We start from the raw sequence: 13,269 nt of genomic DNA on the forward strand, positions 1-13,269 counted from the left end.
GATATCTCACTTCTGTGGTGGCTTCTGCCCCTGGCAGGGGTCCCCCAAGGCCTGGACCCACAGCTATGTGACAGACTGACAGCACACCTTCACAAATGCTTCCCTTTCCCATGGGGTCTTCCCTAAATATTTTACCCAATAATCGTCTTTTCCCTTCTGCTAAGTTCTCAGTAATTATACTTCTAGCCTGACACTCAACTCCTGTGGAATCTCAGCCCGATTCCCATGGAAGTAGACAGGCAAGTGCCATGCATGGTAAATGCCCCAACAGCAGAACAGTAATTTGGAGGGGCACAGAGAGGGCACCTTATACTCATGAAGAGACAGAAAGGGGCTTCTAAAAAGACAGGAGACATCGGAAAGAAGACAAAGGATTGGGGTGGTTGCTGCAAGGTTGAGACAGAGGAGCCTACACAAGGACTTGAAACATGGAGATCAGGAGCTGGCCGGAACAAAGGGGGGCATGCAGCCGAGAGCAGACAGAAGGTCAGAAGCTGGGCAGCAAAGGGCCTTTGTAAGCCCTGTATCCAGAGGGCCATGACAGCCTCTGAAGGGTTTGTGTTTCGTTTTGTTTTTAAAACAATGAGGTGACCATGAGATTCAACATTTTCAAAAACAAATCTTGCAGAGCGTAAAAGATGACAGAGACTAAGGCCACAGTGACGACAAAGAAGCCAAAACAAAGCCATAAAGGTCCTCCTGGAACGTGTACCTTTAGTAGGGTGCCACTGGGAGTACTGACGGAAAACAGGGACATTCAGGAGAAAGAACCAACCCAACTTGGTAATGTGAGGGTTAAAATAACAAGTCAACAATGACACAGATTTCCTCAAAAAGTGAAACACAAAGTTACCACATAACCCCGTAATTCACTCTGAGGTACATACCCAAGAGAACCGAAGACGTCCGTCCACATAAAAGCTCTACAAAATGTTTATGTATCAGCATTACTTGTAACAATCCAGAGGTGGAAACAGCCCAACGCCCGTGGGTAAACAAATTACGGTGTATGTGCAGACCGAGCAGGGCTCAACCACAAAAAGGAACGAGGTACTGATACACGCTACAACCTAGATGAACCTCAAAATCCCCAGGCCCAGTGAAAGAAACCAGACACCTAAGGTCACGTATCATAGGGCTCCGTTTATAGGACACATCCAGACAAGGCAAGTCCACAGAGACAGAAAGCAGAACAGAGCTGCCAACAGATGGGGGAAACGGGATACGGCCATGGTGGGTGTCTGTGGGGTGACGAGAAAGTTCAGGAACTAAAGAGACAGTGGTCCGTCCAACACTGTGAACACCCTCGATACACTGAGCTGTACACTTTTAAACAGCAACTTCTAGGTCACTTTAATTTCACATCCAATTTTTAAAATCTCACACAGGTTTCTCTGCAGAGCAACTGGATAGAAGTCTGTTCATTCTCAGAAACGGGACATACAGGAATGAGATAGGGAAACTGAAGGACTCCATAAAACCCTGCTTTTTGCTCCATCTTCCTGCTTCTGTTCTTGCCAGGACCTGCACCCCCACTGCACAGAGGCCTCGAATGCAGACAGTGTGTATCCCCCTTGCAAGGGACAAGCAGTTAGTGATTTCTCTAGGACAGGTAATATCTAAGGAACGACCAGGTGAAAATGACTGGACGAAGCCATCACAGGCATATTCCAGACCACGGGCACGAGACAACTGGACGCCAGAGCCCCCTGGCTCCAAGGAGTAACACCCGGGCCCTCGTCTTTGTTCTAACCTGTTCCTGGGCGCCTGAGAGGGCACCTACACTGGACCACAATCCTCAATAAAACCCCAGCCCCAAAGACGGGACGACCCTCCTTTCCTTTCTCAGTCTCCCAGACACTGTCTGCATTACACACCTCTACCCCCCCTTCAACTCCACTTCCCCTCCCGCTGGCTCATGCTGGATTTCTGTCCTGTGCAGCCAGGGACCCAGCCTGCCAGCATCAGGAAGATGTGCTGATTTGAGGGCTGAGGGAAAGAGACGATGGTAAGTTTAATGTTTAAGAGAGAAAGAGCACGAGCCGAGAGCCAGGGGGCAGGGGGGTAACAGAGGGAGAGAGAATCTAAAGTAGGCTCCATGCTCAGATCAGAGCCCAATGCGGGGCTCAATCTCATGACCCTGAGATCATGACCTGAGCTGAAATCAAGAGTGAGATGCTTAACCTACCACTGAGCCACCCAGACGCCCCTGATGGCAGGTTTAGTTTTAAAAACCTATGGACAAAAATATACTGTTTTTGTTTTTAATTCTTAACTAAACGGAAAGACGTGGAGGGTTATCAGAATACTGTTGATAACTGCAGGCATAAGACTGACGGTGTCCCCCACGGATGAGCATTAAGTGTGAAGCCAGTTAGAAGGTCTAACTGAATGAATTCTAGAGCATACCAGTATTTTGAGGATACAACAAAACAAAACAAAGGCCACAAAAGTGACTAAGAACAGGAAGACAGGGAAGTAGGAAGTAACCTAAGGAAAAATTACATCACAAAGGCCAAAGGAGAAAGATGCTGACAACAATAAATAGACACTGCTCAGGAAAAAGGAGGTCTAAAATCAACCCGCCGGGTTCCCTGAAGAGAAGGTCAAGGGTGCCCCAGGCATAACTAGTTTCAGTGTGATGGTAAGTCAGGGGCCATGCAGGCAACAGAGCTGACAAACAGGTGAAGGAAAAAAAATACAAGTGGAAACTTTTTCAAGAAGTCTGTGGATGGAAAAGTGTAGTAGCCATACGAAGATAAAATTCCAGCAGGTTTTTTAATGGAAAAGACCAAAGAAAAATGTTTAAACAACCTATGGACACTTAAATGTTGACAAAGATACTTCACACTACATTCAAATCTGGATGGACTATAAGACATAATTAACCAATAAAAGTTAATGAAAAAAATATAGAATTTTTTTAAACATAATGTTGGATTGGAGGTGGCCTTCCTAACCCACCTCCAACAGCCAAAACTCAACAGATTATACCACACAAAATATTTTAAATCCAGCACAACAATAAAGCTTCAATACAAAGGACAGACCAGGAGAGACTATTTGCAAACATAACGGGTAGAAGTCTAATGTCCCGAACACAAAAGAAAGGGGAAACATGCAGGGGTCCAAGTACAAAGGGAGTGGAAACAGCCAAAAAAAACCACAATTCTGGCCTATGAAGACAAATGTCCACAGACATGCCTGGGTTTGTCTATATTCCAAAAGTCGTACAGAGACACTTTCAATGGGACAAACATGGAGATGGAGCTTTCTGAATGCTACCTGGACACAATTCTAGTTGGAAAGAGCTCTCCTTTCCACAAATCATGAATGCTAAAGCAAAATTTTGAAGTTCTGAAACAGGCAAAACTAATGATTTGTATTTGAAATCAGGACAAGAGTTGTCTTTTTTTCTTTCTCTTTTGGGAATGGAATGAGAGTGGTATCTGGAAGGAGGCCTAAAAGGGATTTCAGGGGTGCTGGTAATGGTGTGCTGCACAAAATATTCATGCACTTTTCTCTGTCTACGTTACACTGCAATTCTTAAAGCTCAGTAAATCCTGGAGTGTCACATCACTTTAAATGAGCATTATGTATGCCCACAGTGAATCTGGAAATCGCTGTGCGCCAAAGTGGTCTACAAAAAATGAACAAAAGCAAACCAAGGACAAGGAAATGTCCTTGAAAATAACAATTTGGATAGTTATAAGTAATGGGCAATAATGCACGAGAAGACTTCTATGACAGAGTCGTTACTCAAGGATAAGACCTTTAAAAGAGAATGGAAATGGGGAGAGCATATGAAAAATAAGAACTCTATAGCTCTGAATTCGAATCACAAGTTTCAGTATGAATTCATGATATAGCTTTAAAAATTCTGAGCTGTGTCCAGTGAAAGGTCTAGGAAAAATGACCGACCCTGTAGAAACGAGCATCCCTAGTGCCCAGAATATGACTCCAAATAGATTTACTACTTACAGGGACCAGGGATCTTCAGAGAAAGGGCTGAGTGCAGGTCTGGGGCAGGACGTGTTCTAGGCTCATCTCATACACACCAAATAAAAAGGAAGCTGCCAAATAATACCATGATCTTCTTAAAAGGACACACCCAACTTAGAGAGGTTCCCACTGGTCACATATGGGACAATCCAAGTATCAACGAAGCTAGTAAGACTAACAGTCTATAAACAGTGGTATCAAAAACAACCAACCTATTGGTCCCACAATTTCGGGATGCTAATAAACTGTTTTTGTTGTTTGTTGTAAAACAAACTTTTTTTTCTTTTGGAGATTTTATTTATCTGTCAGACAGGGAACACAAGCAGGGGAGGAGCAGAGTGAGAGGGAGAAGCAAACTCTCCACTGAGCAAGGAGCCTGACGCAGGGCTCAATCCCAGGACCCGGGGATCATGACCTGAGCCAAAAGCAGACGCTTCACTAACTGAGCCACCGAGGAGCCCCTGTAAAACCAATTTAAAAGAGCAAAAGATTCAAGATCTATTCTTCTTTTTCTATAGAAAATTGTACTACCAAGTAATCAAACAGTAATTACAATCTGATCAAATAAGGTATCTCTCTGTAGAAATAGCGCAGTTAAAAAATGAAAAACGGGGGGCGCCTGGGTGGCGCAGTCGTTAAGTGTCTGCCTTCGGCTCAGGGCGTTTTCCCGGTGCTCTGGGATCGAGCCCCACATCAGGCTCTTCTGCTGGGAGCCTGCTTCTTCCTCTCCCACTCCCCCTGCTTGTGTTCCCTCTCTCGCTGGCTGTCTCTCTCTGTCAAATAAATAAATAAAATCTTAAAAAAAAAAAAAAAATGAAAAACGGACACATTGTCATATGGCCATTTTAGTCCAGGCATTTTAAAAAGGAAGACAACCAGCCATTATGTATCTCCTGATAAACAAACCACCATTCAGGAAGTGATCTTGCCTCACTCACAAACCTGAGCCTGTCCACGCCCCCAGACACAATTACCAATTTCGGGAACACACAGAGAAATGTGGTAACGGATACCCCAGGACACACACAATCAGCAAAGACCACACTGCAGGGAAATTCTAAAGGGCAGCGCCTAGAACCCTCAAGAAACACACCACGTGGGGAACAAGAGAGGACTGAGCTCAAACTTAAAAAAAAATGTATGCCACAAGTAAAAATGCGAAGGCTAACCAGATATTAGTTAATATTAAGATGTTAACATCACATTATTAATATTAAACAATTGTTGATTTTTTTTAAATGTGGTAAGGCCATTTGCGGGTCTTTTAATCCCAGTTTTTAGAGATCTATAATGAAACGTTTACAGACAAATGATGAGTGACATATGATGTTTGCGATGTGCTTAAAATCCTACAGGATGGATAAAACCGGACTGCTCAGGACTACTAAGTGCTGAGGCTGGGAGAGAACACGGAGACTCATTATACCAATCCGTCTACTCTGCTGCCACTGTCTGTTTAGCATTTGTCCAAGGTAGAAAAATGCTAAAAAGGTAGTCTAATTAATGGACTCTAATGTTTTTTATCAATCACATGAAAACAAACCATCACTGAGCCTCACTCCGCAAATACACGACGTCTCAGAAGAACAACCACGTATCATTTATACTTGACTCTTCAGGAAACAAGCTACCTTAACTATAAATGGACCTTGCCAAGACCAATGGTTGACTAAGTCTAACGGCTACAAAGCCAAATACAAACTGGTATTTAGAGCCTAGCACTGATTTCCCTTTGTGTCTGGGTGACTGTGGTCTCCTGCTCCAGGGAACGTGCATTCCTGTCACATTTATTCATACAACACATAGCTGGCTGTAAGGTGCATTTCTGTAAAGTGACTATTTCTACACTGGCTTCTTTTCGAGCTTTTGAAATTACAAAAAGACCTTTTTATCCAGACACTATCTAATTACTCCTCCTAAGTATCAAGATGGTTTATTAAAATAATTTTGACCTTATTGTAAGAATTACCATATTAATTTAAAACATTTAAATCACCACAAACCAACTCACGAACATTAACAGAGAAGATATTCATTTCCTCCAAGCTTCCATTGTTCATCAATATTACGCGGTATAATGTCGGTCAGACCTGCATATGAATGTCAACTCTCTCACGAGCCTCGTCATTGTGAACAAGTTTCTTAACCGCTTCTCTCTCTCTCTCTCTCACTCTCTTTCATTCCTTCGGAGTCTCATCCTCCTCATCAGTACAGTCTGGTAAAACCAAGAGAGCCCTGCGAGTCAGAGGAGAAACTGTGTATGCAACAGACCGTCCACCTTAGAGCGCAGTGTAAGTTACTGGCTTTCTTCCTTTAAACTGCTCACTAGGCTACAGGCTATCAAAAGAATCATCAACGTTCTTTAGAATTCTGAGGTCTGGGGAAATACTACATACCCCGCATCTAACACATCACACCCCACTATTTATTTCTAGTAGGAGCTGTCCAACAAGGTCCCCATACCGAGGGCCATAATAATGAGTGAATGAACACACTCAAGCCAGGAGAATGGTATCTTCTGGAAGATTTTTCAAATTGGAATTAAAGAAAGAAAATCCCAATCCAGACAGCTGTAAAAAGCCACAGTTCAAATCTCAAGGAGAAAGGTGGTATGAGAAAATGAAGCCAAAATGGAGAAAAATGAGCAAAAGTAAGCAATAGGAAGAGACGTCCTAACAGAATTCCAGTTCCTGATACCTGGTATCACTCCTGGCCTTCCATAAATTTGGAGGAGTCAAATTTCCTTTTTATCTATATACTTCTAGTTCAACTCCTATCCCTTCCAACTAAGGGTACCTGTTTCTCCTTTGAAAGAGCGGTATTTTTTGAGCTTTTATCCGGGGTGGACTCTGCCCGTTTCCACCCCCTCCCCGAATACGGCGCAGTGGTGGTCTCCACTTTCTTCCAGCCTCACCCACATCACTCGGGGATGCAGGGGTAATACAGGTTGTTCTCGGCAGGGATGGCAGCGCATGACCACCACCCCCACCCGCCAGGGCAAGTAAACGGGGAAACTCTGTTCCTACTGTTGCCAATACAGGTGAGAGTCCTTAATCACTTTACTACACCCTGATTTTCTTAAGTATTGCTCAAATTAAATTAAGGTTTCTGGGTAGAAATTTTTCAAAACCAGGTTGTTTTACTTAATATCTAACAGGTCTCATCTCCTTATCTATTTGTTTTTGTGCGATGAAACTAGGTTACGTTACTCTATTTCATATATCAATACATGGAATTTGCTTTCTTTTGTATTTGCCTACCCCCGAGGTCTCAGCAATCTCAAAGTGAAATTTACCTCTCCTCACCGTTCCTTGTTACCATCAACTGCAGGAAGAGACTCTCAAAAAAAAATCTCCCAGTACAATAATGAAGTGTTTGACTCTCTATTCCAACTCACTTCAAGTTCACTTCAACCACCTAATAACACATACAGAAATTCAGGAAGACTTAAGAAAAAAGAGTCTCAAAGCAATTACTACAATATGATCTCTTTTTTAAAAAAGACCTGAAAGAAGGCTTTAATTATAAAGCAACAGAGAGCTCCAAGGCAAGCAAGAACATTAGAAAAGAAACAAAAGGACAAAAAACAAAGACATGGAATGCTGTCATATTAGAAAGGACAAAAATTTCTTAGAAACTATAATAAAACAAATCGTGGTCCTAACTTTAAGAAGATAAACAATTATGCACTCGAACGGAGTGAAGGCGATAAAGGGAGCTTTGGTATTCCTGAAGGGATGAGAACACAAAGTGTCACAAACACACACATAGAACTCTCCTGTCGTAACGAAATGCAGCCTGACAAGACACTCCACAGGCCAGAAAAGCCTGGCCCGGGACGCACGCCACTGGCGCAGCTGTCAGATCAGAGAGCAGTGGTGTCGCGGGTGCCGGAAGACAGCAGGTCAGGCTCAACACGGGCGTGAGCGACCACACGAGTCTGAGGGAAAGTGGGCCACGAGAAATAGGAAGCCAGAAGAGGAGGCCAGGGTACGACGGCAGTAAGCGTTCCCAAGCGCTGTGAGCGAAGGACTTAAGCGTAAGTGGTACTTCCTGAAATAACTGCTGGGAAGTGAATCAAAATAAAGAATTATGTAACAGAAAACCAGATTAAAAAGACGCGCACACCTACCCCATGTAAATACGTAACTAAAACTAAACAACCATGACTGGCTAGAAGCTTTTAAGAGTCTACTCTAAATCCTGATTGTGTAAAAATAGGATTAACCTAAAAAAAAAAAAAAAAAAAGTCAGGAGATGGGAAGAGAAGGAAAGAGGATCACGCGTACATGTTTACACCTGCGCGCAGGGTACCAAGAAATCAAGGGGTTCTCGCACAACTACCAAGGGTTTTTTTATCATCTCTCCACTTTCGGGCTCTTACAGGAGCTCACCTCCTGTGCAGTAACCAACACCTCTCTGTGGTTCCATCATGTTTCCAATAACACCTCATAGCTTGTTGGGTTTTGTTTCAAATGCAACCAACTGAAGACTTTTAACTGGCGTGTGCATCATAACTCCGTACTGCCACCTGCATATCTGCATCATAAGTGTCTGGAATGGGGTTCATCAAACGTAGATGATGGCTAAGATTAAGTGGTAGGGTTCCTTCAACTTTCTTTTTTACTTCGATTTTCTTCATTATTAAAAAAAAAAAAAAAAAGCCGTGGGGCACCTGGGTGGCTCAGTCATTAAGCGTCTGCCTTTGGCTTGGGGCGTGATCCCGGAATCCTGGGATCGAGCCCCGCATCGGGCTCCTCCGCTGGGAGCCCGCTTCTTCCTCTCCCACTCCCCCTGCTCATGTTCCCTCTCTCGCTGGCTGTCCCTCTGTCAAATAAATAAATAAAATCTTCAAAAAATAAAATAATTTTAAAAAATTTAAAAAGCCGTTCATTCTAAAACAACACAGGAAAATAAAATGTGAGCAGTTTGTCACTCTACCTTCTCATCCTTCGAAACAGTTAACAATTTGCTATACACATTCTTCCCAGTTTTGGCTATACCCCTATGCAGAGAAAATGGAATCATTTTATACCTTGTGGGTCACGTCGGTACAGCATACACATTAGTTACTTGGTTCCTCCCACTTTTTTCAAGTGTAAATAATACTGCTATAGAACATCTCTGTACTGTCCTCGCACATCTGGGGGAGGAAACCCAGAACCTACACCCCTATAGTTGAGCTGTGGGCCGGAGGAAGATGGACATCGTCCATGAAAAGTGTATTTCAATCTGTACTCGTACAAACACCGTGGGAACCTATTTCCCTGCAGCACTGCTAACCCTGGGTAATATCCTTTTCCCACTGACCACTGACAATTCATATTTCTTACATGTATTACCTATTTATAGTTTTTGCCCTTCTTACTGATTTGGGTGAGCCTTTTAAACAGTATGGCTCTGGATAACCGCCATTTTGTTTTAAAATATTCTTGATTTGTTTTAGCTTTGTAAATTTTCATTTTTTGCTAAGCAGAAGTTGAAGCAATGTATGTTTAAAAAAAAAAAAAAAAAGTCCACCTTCATGGTTCCTTAGTTTGTCATGCTTAGAAAAACCCCCTCCGTCTAGCCCAGACTAAAATAGTCTTGATTGCTTTATCTAGTGGTCTTTTTTTATTTCAACTACTGGCTAATGGTCTGGCCACAGTCAGGTTCCAAATCTGTAAAACGAGGATAACAGTGTCTATTTCATGTCTGAGGAATATACTCAGGCACGTACAGTGTCTAACCTAGTACTTGGCACGTTGTAAACACTTAGTAACTATCATGATCCTTTTATAATTCATGTAAACATAAAGATATGAATCCAGTTCCCATCTACCTATCCCAAATAGGACTAGTCAGTTGTTCCAGGGCATTTTATTAAATAATCTATCTTTTCTCCAGGATCTGGAAGCCACCTGTGGGTGGACCCTGGAAGAGAAGGTGATCAAGCCCTAACTCATTGCTTGCCTTCGGACCCGTCTGTAACAGCATTTCCTTATCAAGTGTTTCACTCGCCTTGACTATCTATCTACCAAGAAACTGAAATAAGCCCAAATGAGAGTCCAATTCCGTCATTTGTTGTACACGCACAAACTTCTAAGTTGGCAGTAGAGCACCGAGAAAGGATTCCAAATAAACCACTAAAAATTAAACCCCTAAATTTCCCTAAATTTTCTGTAATACTTGTTTTTATGACTGGAAAAAAGCATATTTCAGGCAAAGAGGAAAATGGAAGAACTTAATGGTAGGGAGTCTTTTAAAAAATATTCAGGAGATAAAAGCTGATGGTGTGAGCGCACACACATGCTTTCTCTACTAGCTTTTCAGGGCACCTGTAATGACCTAAGACAAGTGTTCCACAAAGTCCAGATAAAATGTGTGACAGACAGACATGTAACCTATTTCCAATTGGGGGAAACGGCAGATCCCTAAAGAAAAAATTGGAAATAAACTACTGTATAAAAAAAAATAAAACAAGTAAAAAGAAATTAAAAGAAAGAAAGAAAAAAGGAAAAGGTATGGAGGCAGATGGCTGCTGACCATCTACACAGAAAGCAGGTAGTTCTAAAGGCGCTGGAACCAAAGCCAACGGAAACTCTTCCCTCTGCTGACCAGTGGTTTGGCTTCACTGCATTCCACCAGCTTTGAAAGGACAACACGAAACAACTTCACAAAGAAATGAGATGCAGTGACATATACCATCAGATGAAGGTTAGGACCACACACCCAGTGAACCATGTAATGTCCCCTCCACCCCACCCAATTTCCTTGATAAACTCTACACTCAAAAGTTACAGAATGGTGTGGGATTTAGGGCCAAAGGCACCTGATATTTACAGCACCCAAACTCTCATCATTTACTTAAGTTGGAAGCCAAGTTTTACATACAAATCTGAGACACCAGCATGCAAGAAAAGTCCAACTCTCCTGCTGTGTCCTTAATGTTTTCACGTTAAAAAAAAAAAAAAAAAAAAGCTAGGCTACGTGTTAGTACATTATCAAACAGGATGACCAGCTTGGTCAAACCGAGTTTTCAATCATCAGTGAAACCCTCAACCAGGTCCAGCCAGCGCTCAGGTGTCCGCTAAAGCAGGAAGTCCTCTCACGATCTTGCACGGAAACGAAGAGCGCGGAAGCAGGTATTTGTTTAAACTAATTGTTTATACAGATGTAGACTGCGTCCCAGAGTTTAAAATATGTTTCTGCTGGTATGTGCTAAATCCTATTTAGTAAAGTCCCTACTTAGAGCTGTTTTAAATTTACTACAGCTCCAAACAACATTATGTATTCTGAACTGGTAAACAAAAACTAACTTACTGTTAATTAGTGAGGTCAGCTTTATTTTATACACTAACTACAAATAAATAACACACCGTTTCTGTCATTTAGCGTTTTTAAAAGATTTTTTTTCTTAAAATCTTTTATTAAGTAAAATTATCAACTTTTAAATATTATATTCAGATATCCATCCTAGCCCCTGTTTCTAACTTTCAGTTGATTTTCCTCTTTTACAGGAGATCTGCCTTTGATTACACATCATTTGATTTCTTTTTCCATTATTTGTCTTTCACTTTTTGTCTTGTGTTCCTGTATTAGCTAGAATATTAAAAATATGAACAATGGCGATATAACCTTTTCACTATTACTGACTCTTTAAAAATATACATAAAATTACTGCTAATTTTCTACAACTATTATTTACACATTAAAGCAAGTTCATTCTTTTCCTAAGGCTCTAAATTGTTCTGTTGTTGCTGTTTGGTTTTAAACGGAAAGAATGAAAGTTGGATTTTTTTCAAAGGTCTCTTGACACATATGTGTATTACCACTGCTGCACACTAACACGGAACTGTTTCTTCTCCAGCGCGTCTCCCCTCCGGCGTGTGAGCGCAGTCCCGGCGGGAACGGGAGCGCGTGTCCCCCCTCCAGCGTGAGCGCGCGGTCCCGGCGGGAACGGGAGCCCGCGTCCCCCTCCAGCGTGTGGGCGCGCGGTCCCGGCGGGAACGGGAGCGCGCGTCCCCCCTCCAGCGTGTGAGCGCGCGGTCCCGGCGGGAACGGGAGCGCACGTCTCCCCTCCAACGTGTGAGCGCGGTCCCGGCGGGAACGGGAGCGCGCGTCTCCCCTCCAGCGTGTGAGCGCGCGGTCCCGGCGGGAACGGGAGCGCGCGTCTCTCCAGCGTGGGAGCGCGCGGTCCCGGCAGTAACGGGAGCGCCGCCACAGCATTCCTTCGTAGAACCGCGCTGCTCCTCCACTCCTCTGCAGCTTTAACTTGTAGGCCTGTACGGAGGATGCTGGCATCTATACTAGGATGGGTCCAGAGTGTTTTTCTTTTTTTAATAAACGTTCTGAGTCTAGTTGACACACAGTTACGCTAGTTTCAGGTGTACGACGTAGTGCTTCGACCTCTCTATACCTGAGGCTGTGCTCGTCACCTGGCACCACACGAGGCTGTCACAGTGTCACTGACTACGTTCCCTATGCTGTGCCTTTTATTCCCGCGGATTATTCCTTCCATCACGGGAAGCCTGGTCCGCCCACCCCCTAGGCCCATGCAGCCCACCCCTCCCCCTCCCCTCTGGCCCAGGTGTTTCCATGCTGTCAGATTTTGATATCAAGGTTATAATGGGCTCAAATGAAAGAGGAAACTTCATAACTTTATGATGAAGTAATTAAAACAAAGTCAGATGAATATCAGAATAAACAGGTCAACACAACCTGCTAGACAGAAACAGGCTCTTTGGGAATTTATAAAATTGTCCACTGGGGAAGAGAGGAGTAAGTCCACAACTTCTATCACATTATACACTTACACATAATATAAACTTTACCAAAATAATTTAGTTTATTTTTTTATTCTCTAGCTGGACTATAAGCAAGATATGAAACTCAGCTTTGTCTACACAGAAATGAATGATAGGAAAAAATTACTAGGGGGACTTGGCTGGCTCAGCTGTAGAGCATGAGACTCTTGATGTCAGGGTTGTGAGTTCAAGCCCCACGTTGGGTGTAGAGCTGGCTTACTTAAAGAAAAAAACAAACAAAACAAAACAAAACACAACAAAAACACCTAACACACGACCAAGTTTTAATGTACTTTTGGTGCATGTGTAAAGTGGATTCACATAATGAATACCAAAAAAGGCAACGCACAAAGTAAAAACTAGGGTGGGTGATACAAATTAAGTCACAAATGCATATTAAACACAATGTTGATTCTTGGTTCTTCCTTTAAGTAGGCCCAATCTCCCCCACCCCTGCATTAGGAGACAAACACTCTAAGCA

At 42.9% G+C, this 13,269-nt stretch overlaps 1 protein-coding gene across 2 annotated transcripts in view; it reads right to left on the reverse strand.

Annotated features, from left to right (window-relative positions):
• UBE2G1 (ubiquitin conjugating enzyme E2 G1) overlaps positions 1-13,269 on the reverse strand; it is a 97,465-nt gene that overhangs the window by 34,300 nt on the left and 49,896 nt on the right. The window contains exon 1 of one of the 2 annotated variants that reach the window (XM_045804844.2): positions 888-1,051. The exons of the other annotated variant lie outside the window; for it this stretch is intronic. Coding sequence (XP_045660800.1) covers positions 888-948 — 61 coding nt within the window. The 5' untranslated portion in view covers positions 949-1,051. Of the gene's footprint in view, positions 1-887; positions 1,052-13,269 lie in introns of those variants that run through there. 2 annotated transcript variants of the gene reach the window in all.

The sequence above is a fragment of the Ursus americanus genome, chromosome 14 (genome assembly GCF_024610735.1).
Source record: "Ursus americanus isolate L20-20 chromosome 14, mUrsAme1.1.p, whole genome shotgun sequence".
Taxonomy (NCBI): domain Eukaryota; kingdom Metazoa; phylum Chordata; class Mammalia; order Carnivora; family Ursidae; genus Ursus; species Ursus americanus.